Here is a 17,586-nt window from a genome sequence, read left to right as displayed (position 1 = left end):
AAAACCATAGGTTTCAGGCCTTATATAGTTAGGAATTAGCATTTAAAAAACCTTTGAAATTCACTGAAAAAACCATAGGTTTCAGGAGTTATAGTTAGGAATTAGCTTTTAAAAAACCTTTTAAATTCACTCAAAAAACTATAAGTTTTAGGGGTGTTATAGTTAGCTGGACATTTCACTCATGCAAAACCATTGAAATTGCTCCTATATAGTTAGTTGTACTAACTATATTTCGCGCACCCTCAATCCGCTTCTGATGATGTCACATATTAGATCATTCATGACATGGTCAGTGACATCACTGATGACATCTCAAATGACATCACTGATGACATCACTGATGACAACATCCACGTGAAAATCACATACACCTTTTCATACACTATTACAATTTTTCATCACTCTTTGTAAAATACAGAGTATCATATTTAAATCGATTGTCACAGCAATACAAGTATCTAAAAATCCACTCAGTGATTCATAGATGTATACACATATCTAATCACTTACCTATGGATTCACTCATACATGCTATCAATGAACAATAGAACACTATCAAAAATACGTATACATCTATATCGACATTAAACAACAGCACGCATCCTATTCACATATGAAGTCATCCTACTCACTTATGCAAACAATGGATCATACTTACATATTTACTTAGCAAAACACTTATACAAACACCACTTCTTCTATTCATTTATATAGTAAGTCATACTTAGTGAATTATAAAATCATTATTACAAGTATACATTTATCCATATAGTCACTCACACAATCATTGAGTCTTATGTATACTTATTTATATACAACAACTGACACATACACTGCCTTTTATTTTTCTAGTTTGTTGGACCTGTACCATTGAGAAATATATTTCCTCATCACCACACCCATAAAGAGATTCACTCACCCAAACTGTTAGAACATGTAGTTTTAACTTCATATATCTACTGAATCAACTACTCACGCATCTTTGGACAGTCACACACCCCCCACCGAACCACACACACTTTCACACTCTCATACAAATACTCAGTTAACTAATCAATACCTAATATAGACTTTCACATAGCTAGTAACCAACTGTAGAATCAGTTTACACAACAACTGACAAGGTGATACAGATATTCACACAGTTTAGTCACTATCCACTATATTTAGTGAGACATTATAAATTGGTCAAGTAAACAGTCAATTACAATGCTACTAAATCCTCCATCCAAATATTTATTTATATATATCTACTCATTCCTCAATGCAAATTGCTATATATATATATATAATGCATATTTAAATAACGAAGCAAATCACATTCACTGGATGATGTCATTGGATTGGATTGGATGTAGATTTGTAAAGCGCGAATTGCTGCCCGGAGGCGTCCAAGTCCTCTCCCCATTAACGAAATCATCCCCCAGCTCAACAGCATTCCTAACTGCCCGGTAGCCAGTCCGGCCCTGACTATGTCCTCGAAAACATGCTTTCCAGACTCTTTCCTATTTTCTGTGCAATTAATCCCACTAATTGACACACAGGTCCACCACTCCTGATATCTTGTATCTTCCATTTATTAATCAACTTCAATCATTATATCTCTATTCAAAACACTAGACCAAATTTATGCATGCCATCTCATTAGCACAAACTTAACAACCTGATCACAACTTACCCTACTACAAAAAAGGAAGCACACATTACTTACCTATTACTTATTTACCATAACAATCTGGGCTCTGGACTAGTATGCTAATTGCAAAGTAATTCAGCACCTTTTCAGGGTTAGTAAGCTCTATATAAATACAATTTACAATTACAATAACACTATCTGTAATTACAGTATCGCTTCCATAAGAAGAAACAACATACAAAGGTTTTCCAACGATGTGTGATGAGATGGCCCTATATTATAATTAATACAACACCCGACTACAAATATTAAGGATACTGCAAGTCACCACACAGTTCTGTGACCTTAAAAAGAGGGTAGTTAAGAATGCTTTCATGATGTACCACCCTTCTAAAGTCCCTATAATAAGAATGCTTAAGTGATGAAATACCATTATGTAAACACCTTAGTGAAAAATTCTTGACGAAGCTTCTTATTACTCTTTGGTGACAACAATGATATAACTTGTATTCCACACTTTTTAACAACTCTCACACAATGTGCAACCCTATTCCTTAAACGTAACCTTACCCTAACATTATTAGCTGTAAAATATAAACATAACTCTATTTCATACCATTACCCAAATCCTTCCCCAACATTTTTAAAAACATTCACGCTCCTTTTTTTTTACCAAATAGTAAGATATAGAATTTTAATTGTAAAGTTTGTCAAACTAAAATATATGTCGATTCTTTATTCTTTGTATTTTTTTCTTAATTTTTGGGTTTCTTCATCGCCAGCCTCACAGTATATACAAGGACAATGGAATTAAACGATGTTGTAGCTGCTGCGTTTTCCATTCAACTGTTTACTGCACTGGCCACACATTACATCATCTGCCGTAAAAAACATAAGTTTGAGATCAAAATGTACTAAAAATAAATGCATCACATGTGGTGTATCTCCGTTGAAGACACTTAACAAAAGTCAACAGTCACCTTTCAATTCCTGATTGCTGTATTCTGGTATGAAATCTGGCCTAACGATGTAAAATCTTTGCCCAAACAGTGATAATATCCTAAATTGATGGACCGGGGAAAGAGGTTTTTAAGGCAGCATATAAAAAATTAGAGCATACTTCAATGTAATTCAAAGATAATGATTCCTTCTTTGTCATGCAAGTTCAGATCAAAGGTTATTAAACAGCTGCTCCACTTGTAGTGCAGTGCAGGAGCAGGCACTTTCCAAAGGTTCATTGTCAGCTTTTACATGTTGGTTTTTGTATTCCAGTGTTAAACTCCTGCTGATGAGGAGAAACAGTTGCTCGTGCATTATCAACGTTCCAATTTGTTTCTGTCGGAAGCGCATTAATGTACAGCTTAAACAGCATATGAACAGTACGGACATATTTAATGTTATCCGAACAGACTGTAAATATCAGTTACTTCAGTATCAGACAAATTCATATTACTCCAGAGACAGTGGTCACAAAAGAGGCAATTGTTTCAAGAGGGCAATCAGTACAGAAATATCCCAAACATGTCACTTCTCTTTTTAAGATCTGAATATCTTTATTTATACTATGTCTCCCAAAACGACACTCACATTGTAATTATGTAATGCTCAAATATTGCTACATAACGCTGTTTTTCAATGTAGAGAGGCGTTTCTACCTGCCACAGTGTGGACACAGATTCAAATCGAAATAGAAGAGCAGTAGTTGTGGTGCAGAATAAAAAAGGCACACTTTCTATTACAAGAGGCGTGAATATGTAGGCATCTTTTCTATTGTTTGCAACCTTATATGTTTCACTCATAGCATTTTACTCTAGGAAATATGAGGGACAGTATAATTAATTTGTATTTCTTAGCTTCCTAGTAAGATGAAATACACCTATCGTGCATCCGTCTTTCTTGAGAGGCCTTTGTACCAAGGTTACTGTTGGGACTCCTTCATACCAGTGTGCGATAAAATTACAAGATAATGAACTAAAACTGTCAGAAATATGTTACATAAATAGATTTTTCTTGCTGCATAATTTAGTCAACTTTGATGAATAATTTGGTCTTCTGTTGTCACATCATTTCTGTACCTGTGAGTATAGTCAACACTGTCAAAAGTAGATGGGAACATGTTTTCAAGCTACTCGATTCTCATTATTTTTTTTAGAAAAAATCACCATGTAGTACGTAATGCTCAATTATTTGAACAACCTGCGAAATTGTGTTATGGTTATACGATTTTAACTACAAAATCCTTTTTCATTCATTTTCAGGAACTCACTCTACGGATTTCTGTGCAATTGTCTTCAGCACTAACTATTCAGTTCCAATAAACTGGGAACACATGTTTGTATTTTGTTCCTGATGGTATGTCTTGAAATTGCATTCTTATCTATGCAATAAAGTGGGATCATTGTCCTATGTGAGGCTTTATTTATTAGCCATTCGTTGAACTGTGATATGAATCGTAAAAATGTGCCATACTCCAGTGTACATGGAACTTAATGACCAGCTGCAATCACAAACCTGTCACCATATTTGATGCAAGGATTTGTATGTATGACATGATAAACATTTCAGAAATAAGAGGAAAATATTTATCGAGGTTTAGATATTCTAAAAAAGTGTAATATTGAAATATCCTGATGTCTGTTATTGATGTGTGAGCAACAAAAAGCAACTACAAGTGCAGGCAGTACTCTAGAAAGCCCCTTGGTCTATTGAAGGATATCTGCTCACATTCCAATCAAAGTCTGACACATTTATTAACAAGAGAACAAATAATAATCAGTGAATCACAGATTCCGCTCTTGCATATTTTGCAGTGTGTATGGTTTGTCATTGCATAGAAAGATGGATATAAATCCACCATCCTAGTCATTTTACTTTCTTGCCAAATTAAGGAGAGACAATCTTTGCTAAATTTGGAGTTGTGCGGTTTCTAATTAGAATTCATTTAGGGGCAGATTTATGATAACTGGCGCATCCCCAGTGATGCGCCAGTTATATTGCGCCGCTGCTCCGCCACCCATGGTGCGCCGCATTTACAATGTTGCTTCTGAGCTCCTCATGACCTATGTGTGGTCTGTTTGCCTCCCTCTCACAATATTCAGGACTGCCACTTTTATCATAAAATGACAAAAAGGGCTCCGAAGGACATGGAAGGAATATGCGTGAGAGAAAAATTTGAAGAACTCTGGGCTGAGGAAGAAAGGACGAGCCAGAAAAGAGAAGGGACTGCCTCTACAACAGGCTTCTCCTGTAAAACGGACCCCTGTAGAGTGAGATCAGGTAGAGAAAGCACTGATAACACCACCATCATCACTCCAAGCACTGCCACACTCCACTGAAATATTGATGCCTTGAGCATTAACATATCTGCTATCAAAGGCCTCTACAGTTCCAACAGCATCAACTCCGAGAGCCCAAGTACCAATTACTACTTCTTCGGTACCACTGCCCTTGATGTCCGTGCCCTAGATTTCAAGATGCCCCTATTTTTCCACGACAGCAACACCAGCAAGGAGCAAACAATGATGCTGGTGCATCACCGAATAATGACAACACATTTGATGATGATAACTCCATGGCACAGTCATTCGATGCCAATGGCAATTTCTTCAGCGTCGAGGCACCATCACATTTCTGCACTTTGAATAGCTCTCTCTCTCTCTAATCAACTCTTCGATAGACGCCAAGGAGAGCAATGTCGAAGGCACTTAATAGTCTTGCTGAAGCTGACGAGGAGGGAGTGGGAGGAGGGAGTGGTAGGGGGGAGGGGGGGCGGGAACAGTGGTGCGGCCGCAGTTGTAAAAGGCAGGGAGAGGGTGAGACTGAGAAAGGGAAATGATAGGGATCAAAGGAGAACAAACTTGCGCTGAAGCTGATGAGGAGGGAGTGGGAAGGGGGAGTGGGGGCGGGCACAGTGGTGCGGCCGCAGTTGCCAAAGGCAGGGAGAGGGTGAGACTGAGAAAGGGAAAGATCGGGTTCAAAGGAGAACAAGCGCGCGCTGAAGCTGACGAGGAGGGAGTGGGAAGGGGTAGGGGAGGGGATTCACGTGCTGTAGAAAGCCAGATGGCAGCTGTGCACGCTGCGCGCGCTTGTGCGTGTAACAGCAAGCTGGTGGCCAGCAAAGGTAGCACTTTGAAAACCCCCTTACTAAAAGTCGAGCCGAGCAAGCAGAGCATGCGCTGCTCTAGGCTCGACCTAAAAGGCATTTTCCAATGTACAAAGGCCCAATTTGCGATTCAGTAACCTATTACCGAATCGCAAATGGAGTTTGCTATTCGGTATTAGGAAGGGGCGTGTTTAGGGCGTCCCTTCCTAATACCTAATCACAGTGGTATGTGTGAATATTTTTCTAACGAAAAGTGGCTGCATTTTACCACCTGCTCAAGTAGGTGCTAACATATTCTCAAATGGGAAGGGGGCCCTTCCCCCTTGTGAATGTTGGTAAAAACATTTTTTAAGAGCAGGCAGTAGGCAGTGGTCCTATGGCCCACTGCCTACTGATATAAAAATTAAACGAAAACTTTTCATTTATCTTTTTGAAACACATCTCAATTTCCTATAAGGAAAATGGGCTGCATTTAAAAAAAAAGATTGCTTTATTGAAAAGCAATCACAGACATGGTGGTCTGCTGCCACTAGCAGGTCACCATCCCTGTGATTTCTGCAATTCCAAATGGGTCGCAACCCGAAACCTACCTCATGAATAGGAATGAGCTAGGTCAATTTGCGATGCACTGTGAATCGTAAAGTGTATTAAACACGCATTTATACATTGCTGTTTGTGGTTACCATTTAGCAAATTGCAAATATTTAGTGTTTGGTAATAGCAAGCATTTACATTCGTACATCTAGTTCCAGGTAATTTATAGAAGAGTAGATTTCATGGAATTAGGATATTTATAGATATATGTGTGTGTCATCTGCATATGGGTTTACATATATTCCTGCTTCTTTCGTCGTGATTTTCAGAAGGAGTGTGCAACATTTTGGGAATTTGATATGGTGTAATGATGATAAATTGCAGCAACATTTGAAAAAATTATGCATAATTATGTGAAATGCAACTTTGTCAGTTTGTGTTATAATTTAGCATGAAATGCATTCTTGCATTAATTGCATCACATGCAAAAACAAATACACTACCAGTAACAGCCACGCGCGTTCTGTTGTTCCTGTTTGTTTGCTGTAAATGTTTACAGAGAACGGTACATTTGTGGTAAATTTTCACTGCAAATGGTGCGGAATTATGCAAAATGGCATAATGGTGTCATTTTGGGAATTTCACGTAACAAGTGTAAAACGAAATTTCTGGAATAATGAAAATTACTTCAGCATAATATACATTTTGCAAAGGCCTCATTTTTAGCAGTTGCACATACATGCCATACAACACAGGCATAAGAACACTACCTTACGGATACACAGAGGTGACACAAATATGATCAGCAGAGGTATTACGCAATCGATATAAAAGCTTGCAATTAGTTAGAAGTGAAAATAACCATCTGGGAACCTACCATACTAGCACCGGTGGGATAAAAGAACTGTGAAGAGCCTCTGATAGCCAGTGCCATCCATCAAGAAAGATGGAGAGGCAAACATCACCATCGTTCAATATGCAGTGAATGACACCAGGGTTTTTAAGTGTGGTAGTTCCATGTGTGGGAGTGCAACCTTCATAATTCATGGCTCATGCTGCAACTTTCATGATTTATGAATTATGTTATAGAAATGTGACAAGAAAGAAAAAAGCTCTGTCTTCGAGAAATTAGATGTTTGCAGTGCCTTACTTATTTGTGAAAGTCTTATTTAAGGAATTTAAAGACATATTTGCTTGACAGGGTGAGCAAAATTATTAAGTGGGGCCACTGTACATACAACCTCAAGCAATTGCAAGGTAATGTCCAGAAGCATGATGATAGTGAAGAATTTGGATAAATATGTGTAATTTGTATTTTTACAGAAATTTTAACCAAAATTAGGAAAAGGTAATAATGTGTTTTTTCCATTCACCAGCTTGTGTAAAATTGTATTCAATTCATAAATCGATATGCAAGTTACACTGATAAAGTAGACAGTTAAACAAATTTCAGTCCCGCAAAAACCAGAGTCGCAAGTTAAAAACAGAACGCTAACAAGAACGAGATCAGAGGGTAAATAACCGAAAGTTTGAACTTGTTGCAAAATTAAATGGGTGAGACAAAAGATAAGGTAGAGAAGTGGACTACAAAAGAGTATATGGTTTTCCATATGAAATGTCATTGGCAAATGGACAGGAGAAGGGGCCTGGTGGTAGTCAGAACATAAAAACAACAAAAAGAACATTCAAAGTGAAAAAGGGGTCTCAGGGAATATTTAAAGACCTAGCTTGGATATATTCCCCAATCAGATACTGTATACACAACACAATATCCATGGGCCTCACTCATACAGACGTGTAATGGAGCCTACTGGGAACCTAGAGCAACTGTGACTGTATTTTTCAGCTGTATATCTTACAGATGTGAGCAAATAGTTTGTGTGGGAATGATAAGTGCATTGCAAACTAGTGAATAGTAGTGAGTTAAAAATGGACAATGAGAGAAAAAAACTTGAATCGGTATCTCTCATTGCTCATGCTTAAAAACAGTGCAAAGACAGTTTTTAACAAATAACTGTGAGTGAAAATACAGGGTCGAAATGTTTCAGCCAAGAAAGGACCTGATAGTCCTAGACTTTCTTCAGAACCACAAATATTGCTACTGCATCAGTGAATAATGATTACTAAAGTGAAAAAAGAAGAGAAAAGAGGTTAGTACGAAATACAACCTCGTCACCTGTTTACATGGATATACGAATTCTCTGCAAATAGCGGTACATTGTGTATATCCGCTTTGCATGAGACCAAGACCTCACCTCACCTGGCAACGGCTCAGGAAAAGGAGGCACCGCTCTATCCGTCGGTACCTCTGTCGGTTCATTAAGCCATATGGGGAGGTGTACTGTTTTTAAGCATGAGCAATGAGAGATATCGATTAAAGTTTTTCTCTCATTGCCCATTTTTAACTCACTACTATTCACCAGTTTGCACTGCACTTATCATTCCCACACAAACTGTTTGCTCACATCTGTAAGATATACAGCTGAAAAATATAAAACACCCGCAAGCTCCCCTTTCCTTTCAAAAGGGTTGTAGCCCTAAGTGACATTAGCGTATCACTAGCATGTCACCAGTGGTAAGTGATGGGAATCCGTCCTTTTTAAAGTTATTTCCCCTAGTTGGCTTAGGGGTAGACTGGTCACAGGTAGTCACAACATTCCTGATTGAAAAGGTACATGGAAGGAACTTAAAAATGATATACTAATTAAGAATATTAGTATGAGCAGCATTTTAGAATTCTTAAAATCACGAGAAGTCCCAAAAGATGTAATACCATTTCAGATATAGGACATATTATTCCTCGTGCTCACTCAACCTTAAGCCAATAGCCGCTCCTCTCATTAAACCTGGCCTAATTGCCCCACATTCCGCTTCTAAACTTGCTCTACAAAGCCAAAACTTCTAAATGTGTCCTGGTTGCCACCTTCCTGGACTAACAGAGACTTGCTTAATGGACCATACAATCAACACTTTTGATTGCCTGATTTCCTCTCGATACCTGAGCACCCAGATGGGTGTGTTCACGGTGCTTTATGGATTTATTCCTGAACTGTATGAAAGGCCTAGAACGGTATTTCTCCTGTTTTGAATGTGTTACCACTCAGTGTACAGTTAATCAAATTAGCTTGTTTACTTTAACTGCCTTCTAACATTGTTATAGTCTCCTGTTTCACAAAGAAACACTCAAATTGGCTGTACATTTCTAAACTTTAGCCCGCAATTTTTTTTTATTGTAGAGTTCAACATGTAAATGAGTTATTTTATTTGCAGGCAAGTAGTCTACATGACAGTAATGCACTGACAATGCAACATCAACAGTTTAAAACGCATAAACACAATTTTCTTAAATATTTAGTTACCTACTCTAAGAGTCTGTACAGAATACGGAACATTATATTTGTTTACACTGGCATTCAAATTGTGCCACCCTCAGCAATATGTGCAATACATATCTAGAAAAGTGGACACTATGGGCCTGAGAACAAGTGATCTGTTATATTACTGTTATGTTTAAAACATTTACAAGGTTGGCTTATGTAGTAAAGTGGCCTGAGCCAGTGTTCTGTAATAGAATGTGTATGCAGAACACTGGCAACAAAGTGTTTTAAGAAAAGAGCAGTTGGAGCTGAGCAGGAAGGAGACAAGCTGCTCAGGGGAGTCGTGGAAATAAAGCTTTCTTTAACTGTATTCAGATGGCTCATTGTGATGTATAATACCCACCACAAATTGGTGACAAGGATGAGATAAAGTTGTCAAAAGGAATTTGAGAACATCAAGTTGGTAACTGCAAATGCACCCCTTTTAAGAAGATTTGATATGTCCTGCAAGACTCTGCTTTCCACTGATGCCATTGCATTTGGATTAGGATTAGTTCTTAGAAAAATTCAGAATTGAGAAGAATATGAAATTGCTTATGCTCCTTGCACATTAACTGAAACAGAACGACGCTACTCAGCATCAAATGGAAGGATTAGCTGTTGTTTAGGCCGCCAGACACTTTATAACGTATTTATGGGGCATACTGTTTGTGATAAACTAATCAAATGGAAGGGGGAGAAGGAAATATCTGATCACTCAGTTTCCTTAAATTAATGCAAAAAATCAAATGGGGAGGGATCACTTGTCCTGCATGAACCAGGGTATGCAGGAGATCGTACAACGGTGTCTCCAATAAAAAACCCTCATGCACGTGTTGGGTAGTGTGGTAAGCGGTATATCTTGGTTCTCCGCTCTTCAGACACGTGTGTGCATAATCATAGGGTTAGTTTCGGTATGCAGCCTCCACCAGGAGGATCTTACCCTTGGTAAAAACAGTAGTGACCCAGTGATGTGGACAATGTGCAAAAAATTATTTAAAAATCCCCCGGATAGCCAGAAAAATAAATTTATTAGGTCTGGGTTCGGGTGGATCCCTTGAGGGAATGCTCAACTGACGTGCGCTCTATAGAAAAGATTAAGTTTTCAGGACGCACTGGCATTAATAATTAAAATGGCCGACATGTTTCAGCCCTTTATGCCGGGATTCGGACTTAAGGGCTTTCTTCAGGACCAATAGTGGTAGGTGAAAGTGATACTGGTTTACTATATTTTAGCAAGCAAGTGTTAGAAAAGGGAAAGTATCAACCTGTTTCTTTTCTTCAAGGTCGCGATGTACCTATAGATCAAACATAATAGAAACATACACAAAGGGAAAGAAAGGGTAAGGGAGACACATAGCGTAGTGAATTCACTACTTGACAAAACAAGTTGATGCAACTTAAAATGGCAATACTTTGTAACCCCCAGTAAATAGCAGTGTCAACTCTCTCTTTTTCCAACAAGCGTGTGTCATGCAAAAAGGGGGAATTCAAATCTCTGGTTTCGTGGTGTGTAATACAGTCATGCAGAGCAAAAAATAGGGAGCTTAAATATCTCTTTTCACTCAAGTCACTGTTTTGGTTGGGCATTTAAAATGCAATATGGTGATATGTCATGCCATGCAGCAGCGTTGTCATTCGTGTTCAGTAACTGCAGATCTGTTGCATTCATAATTAAGCCAAATTATTCGTGCTTTTTTTAGGATCTAAACATACATGCCATTGTTCTCTACGCGCCAAATATCGTACCTGAAGTGTACATCAGTTACACCTCCTTCGGGTGTGACAAGGGCTTCGAGGGGGCTAGGTAAAGAGGAACATTCGAACATTAACGGGGTGGGGTGTGTGATACTTGCGGTTTAGTTGTTGAATTCTGTTGCAGACAAATACTTCACGCTCCGCTCCTCGCGCTTCGCGTTACGCTGCTGCTGCCTCTTGTGACCCGGAAGTAGCAGAACTCCGCTTCCGGGTCGTTTTTGAAGTTCATGGTTCAAGGCAATAGAAAAAAGACTAAATGTCTGTTATTGTTGAATATATTGCGATGTGCAAATAAACGATTGTAGTCAGATATCGACAGGGCGTGATTCTGAATAACTTATTTAGAAAAACTGAGGTTTGTTTCTTAATAAAAATAAAAATAAAAATAAAATAAAAATAAAAATAGGACTGATGATTGTTTTAGAGTTCCGAGTTTGAGGGCACACAAAATATAAAAAGGTATTACTCACTGATGCTTGACTGATTGTCTCTATTATTGCAACTCTTGGATTGATGTCCTATATTGTGGAGGCAGATTGTAATAAAGGATTGAACCTTCGGGGAATGCGTAATTTCTTCGTTGTCATTACAATGAGATGGAAGTGGTCACGAAGAATGTATAACTCGCTATTCACATGGCTATCTTAACCACTCTTCTGTAAATTCAGGAAGATTTTTTTGCGCTAGTTTTGTGGAGTAAGAGGTGGTGAATCATATTATTTTCCGAATCTGTCTCTCTATGTATATGGTTGAGGTCTAGGTGGGTATGGTTTCATTAGTTAGTTTAACGCTTTTATCTCAGCACACTAAGCCAAGGAATATTATCATTCAGACCTCTTGTGTCTGTCCCCAATCGATGTACCCAGCGTTGTTCCTTTTCAAAAAGGATTCTTTCTGCGTTACTGTCCTTTATTTCTAAAGTTTCGAGGATGACCCAGTTGAGGTCATCCACTGTGTGTTTTTTTTCCAGAAAGTGACTAGCCATCTTGGTTGTACTCTTTTTACATTTTACGTTGCTCCGGTGTTCTACAATCCTTTGTTTAGCTTTCCTACATGTCATGCCGATGTAGTTGAGGTGGCAGGGGCAAGTAATCATGTACACTACATGACTAGTATTACAGTTAGTGTGTTTCAACATTCTCCATTTGAAATTGGGAAGTAATTGTAATTCTTTAGTTGGTTGAGTCAGTTTACAAACTGAGCATGATCCGCATGGATAATGACCAATGATAGGGGGATTCCCCCATAGATTTGGCACCTGGTTAAACACAAAAGACAACTGCCTCAAGTTCACGTACAGTGCTGACAACAAGAGCCTGGATTTCCTTGATATTACAATCTATGCAGAAGATGGACATCTACAAACACGTACATATTTCAAAGAAACAGCAAAGAACAGTCTGCTATCCTTCAAGAGTTTTCATCCCCGCCCTTTGAAGGAAAATCTCCCCTATAGCCAGTTTCTTAGGCTGCGGCGAAAATGCAGCAAGAACACTGAATACCGGTCCCAAGCAGAAGACCTTTACAAAAAATTACAAGATCGAGATTATCCTAGGCGAGTGGTTAACAAATGCAAGAAAAGAGCACAAAACCAAAACAGAGAAGGTCTTTTGGAGATCACTACAAAAACAGAACCAGAGGACCTAACCACATGTGTCACCACCTACAGTCCAGTCACCGATAAAGTCAAGAAGATCATCAATAAAAACTGGAGGATTCTCACGTCTGGTACACTCTCGTGGCCCAAACCGAGATTTGCCAATAGAGGGAGTCGAAACTTGAAAGATATCTTGGTACACACGAGACCACCTCACGTAAAACCACGAGGAAAAACAAATCTATGGGGGAATCCCCCTATCATTGGTCATTATCCGTGCGGATCATGCTCAGTTTGTAAACTGACTCAACCAACTAAAGAATTACAATTACTTCCCAATTTCAAATGGAGAATGTTGAAACACACTAACTGTAATACTAGTCATGTAGTGTACATGATTACTTGCCCCTGCCACCTCAACTACATCGGCATGACATGTAGGAAAGCTAAACAAAGGATTGTAGAACACCGGAGCAACGTAAAATGTAAAAAGAGTACAACCAAGATGGCTAGTCACTTTCTGGAAAAAAAACACACAGTGGATGACCTCAACTGGGTCATCCTCGAAACTTTAGAAATAAAGGACAGTAACGCAGAAAGAATCCTTTTTGAAAAGGAACAACGCTGGGTACATCGATTGGGGACAGACACAAGAGGTCTGAATGATAATATTCCTTGGCTTAGTGTGCTGAGATAAAAGCGTTAAACTAACTAATGAAACCATACCCACCTAGACCTCAACCATATACATAGAGAGACAGATTCGGAAAATAATATGATTCACCACCTCTTACTCCACAAAACTAGCGCAAAAAAATCTTCCTGAATTTACAGAAGAGTGGTTAAGATAGCCATGTGAATAGCGAGTTATACATTCTTCGTGACCACTTCCATCTCATTGTAATGACAACGAAGAAATTACGCATTCCCCGAAGGTTCAATCCTTTATTACAATCTGCCTCCACAATATAGGACATCAATTCAAGAGTTGCAATAATAGAGACAATCAGTCAAGCATCAGTGAGTAATACCTTTTTATATTTTGTGTGCCCTCAAACTCGGAACTCTAAAACAATCATCAGTCCTATTTTTATTTTTATTTTATTTTTATTTTTATTAAGAAACAAACCTCAGTTTTTCTAAATAAGTTATTCAGAATCACGCCCTGTCGATATCTGACTACAATCGTTTATTTGCACATCGCAATATATTCAACAATAAGAGACATTTAGTCTTTTTTCTATTGCCTTGAACCATGAACTTCAAAAACGACCCGGAAGCGGAGTTCTGCTACTTCCGGGTCACAAGAGGCAGCAGCAGCGTAACGCGAAGCGCGAGGAGCGGAGCGTGAGGTATCCATCTGCAACAGAATTCAACAACAAAACCGCAAGTATCACACACCTCACCCCGTTAATGTTCGAATGTTCCTCTTTACCTAGCCCCCTCGAAGCCCTTGTCACACCCGAAGGAGGTGTAACTGATGTACACTTCAGGTACGATCTTTGGCGCATAGAGAACAATGGCATGTATGTTTAGATCCTAAAAAAAGCACGAATAATTTGGCTTAATTATGAATGCAACAGATCTGCAGTTACTGAACACGAATGACAACGCTGCTGCATGGCATGACATATCACCATATTGCATTTTAAATGCCCAACCAAAACAGTGACTTGAGTGAAAAGAGATATTTAAGCTCCCTATTTTTTGCTCTGCATGACTGTATTACACACCACGAAACCAGAGATTTGAATTCCCCCTTTTTGCATGACACACGCTTGTTGGAAAAAGAGAGAGTTGACACTGCCATTTACTGGGGGTTACAAAGTATTGCCATTTTAAGTTGCATCAACTTGTTTTGTCAAGTAGTGAATTCACTACGCTATGTGTCTCCCTTACCCTTTCTTTCCCTTTGTGTATGTTTCTATTATGTTTGATCTATAGGTACATCGCGACCTTGAAGAAAAGAAACAGGTTGATAATTTCCCTTTTCTAACACTTGCTTGCTAAAATATAGTAAACCAGTATCACTTTCACCTACCACTATTGGTCCTGAAGAAAGCCCTTAAGTCCGAATCCCGGCATAAAGGGCTGAAACATGTCTGCCATTTTAATTATTAATGCCAGTGCGTCCTGAAAATTTAATCTTTTCTATAGAGCGCACGTCAGTTGAGCATTCCCTCAAGGGATCCACCCGAACCCAGACCTAATAAATTTCTTTTTCTGGCTATCCGGGGGATTTTTAAATAATTTTTTGCACATTGTCCACATCACTGGGTCACTACTGTTTTTACCAAGGGTAAGATCCTCCTGGTGGAGGCTGCATACCGAAACTAACCCTATGATTATGCACACACGTGTCTGAAGAGCGGAGAACCAAGATATACCGCTTACCACACTACCCAACACGTGCATGAGGGTTTTTTATTGGAGACACCGTTGTACGATCTCCTGCATACCCTGGTTCATGCAGGACAAGTGATCCCTCCCCATTTGATTTTTTGCATACTGTTTGTGATCAGAAAGGATCATGAGCTTTAATTAAAAAAAATCAGCAAAGGGTTCCGCACATTGTCGCATAGAATTGCTATATGGTTGGCCAGCCTGGAAGAATTTATTTTTGTGATGCAATTTGTTCCAGGTTTGAATTTTTTTTTAGCTGATGCTCTATCTAGGAACAAAGTTGTGGTGGAGGAACGCAACCTTTCTGGGGACGATTTGCAGGACTATGGTTCGGTTGCAGACATAGTACAGGTTAATGAAGAATCCATCATAATGAAAGAATGGTTGGATGCAGTTAGGAAAGATGCTTCATTGGTAATTTTCGCTAAAGTTATTATGGAACGCCAGTCTGATGTTAGGGACATGAAAGGGTACGTACAAGTTAGGAATGAATTGAGTGTGGATGAGTTGGGTGTCACGAAAGGTGGCAAATTCATTCTTGCTGTGGCATTGACAAAAAGACTTGTTGATTGTGGGCACCAGGACCATCTGGGGAGGAAAAAGAGTAGGTTGAGAGAGTTGTTCTGGTGGCCAGGTAGGAACAAGGACATGGAGTAGGTGGTTTAAGAATCTGCTCTATGTGGAAATCGTAACAGAATTTTGAAATGTTAATGTTAAAAGATTTCTACACATAGGTGCCCCAGCAATGGGTTGTCCTAGTGCTAGTCTCAAAAGAGCACTACCAAAAGTGAACTATCACGAAGAGCTTAGGGAAACACCTAAAAAGAGAAAAACCAGGTCTTCAGGATTTTTCTGAATTTCCAGTGGTTCTGAACACTCCTGATGGACTAAGGGAGGGCATTCCAGAGTGCTAGGGCCTTAGAGCTGAAAGAATGGCCTCCCGCTCTGGCTCTACTCACACAAGGAACTGAGGCCAAATTGTGATCCGCTGAGCACAGTGAAGGAGAAAGCTTGTACCGGAAAACAAGGTTAGACAGAATGTGGGCCCTGGGGAAAAAAGATCTTATGGGTAGTGCACAAGGTTCGAAAATGCATGCGCTTCTTCACAGGGAACCAATGCAATATGCGAATAAAACCAGCAACAGGACATCACTTTTAAGCGAGAACAGCAACCTGGCCGCGGTGTTATGAGCCAGCTGGAGTGTGCAAATAACAGCCTTATTGGTTCCCTGGTAGAGTATATTGCAATAGTCTAGCAGGGAAAGGATTACTGCCTGAATGAATACTTGTCTTGTGGGAGGGTTATAAAATCCAAAAATGGGTCTGAGCCGACCCATAAGTCCAAAGCACATGCCTACCACTGGTTTTGCCTGTACTTCAAAAGTTAATGCATTGTCCACCCAGAAACCTAGGCATTTGACTAGAGACTTAGAAGAAGGAAGGGGACTGAGACAAGGAGGCCACCAGTGGTCACCCCAGGAGCCTGTATATTTCCCAAGGACAATCTCAGTTTTGCGAGTGTTCAGATGCAGACAGTTAGCCTCCATCTGCTCTGCAGTAGCCAACATACCCCGCTGGAACAAACAGGTCCTGGGCACACATCTAAGGTATAAAGTTAATACAATTTGGAAATCAAAAGAAGGTCGTCACTGATAGTTCCGTGAATTTTTTTTATACAAGTTGAATGCATCAAAGCAAAAACCCCAGCCTGGCTGTGGTAAACTCTGCTTTCTTGTAATTAGGACACCTTTGCAAAAAGGTGTTTAAGCAAGGGTTGCAAACAATCGTAATCATGACTTTATAAATCAACTTTTGGATCTTTCACAGTAATATCTTGCCATATCTCCACCTTTTGATAGTGTTCAACTTCACGAGTACGAGAAATAACCCTAACTTCATGACATTTCTTACCAGATCACTCCAATTTAGGGAGTTGTTGCTGCATTATGTAGGAGCCTTTAATAAATAATTAAAGACTGACCACCAAATTTGATATTGTTGCACCACTTCCAATTTTGCTACTCACTGCAGCGTCTCTGGTGTAAATTGAACAAAATTCTTATCATTTTACATTGCAAGATATTCAAACCCCTGACAACGTTTTTCCACTGACGCCCCATTCAAACCAATGGATATAATCTTTGCAAAGAATGATATGACCATTGCGCTAGGTAAGCCACTTACAAATTTAATATTGAAG

The 17,586-nt window shown here is 39.2% G+C and overlaps 1 protein-coding gene across 1 annotated transcript in view; it reads left to right on the top strand.

Annotated features, from left to right (window-relative positions):
* Positions 1 to 4,042, top strand: part of LOC144822413 (lysosomal alpha-glucosidase-like) — a 993,087-nt gene extending 989,045 nt beyond the window's left edge. Inside the window, exon 23 of the mRNA XM_078679897.1 lies at positions 3,895 to 4,042. Within this exon, the coding sequence (XP_078536023.1) occupies positions 3,895 to 3,954 (60 nt within the window). The 3' untranslated portion in view covers positions 3,955 to 4,042. The remainder of the gene's footprint in view (positions 1 to 3,894) is intronic.
* Positions 4,043 to 17,586: the final 13,544 nt, after the last annotated feature.

The sequence above is a fragment of the Lissotriton helveticus genome, chromosome 1_1 (assembly GCF_964261635.1).
Source record: "Lissotriton helveticus chromosome 1_1, aLisHel1.1, whole genome shotgun sequence".
Lineage (NCBI taxonomy): Eukaryota > Metazoa > Chordata > Amphibia > Caudata > Salamandridae > Lissotriton > Lissotriton helveticus.
This window is presented reverse-complemented; position numbering and strand designations above follow the sequence as displayed.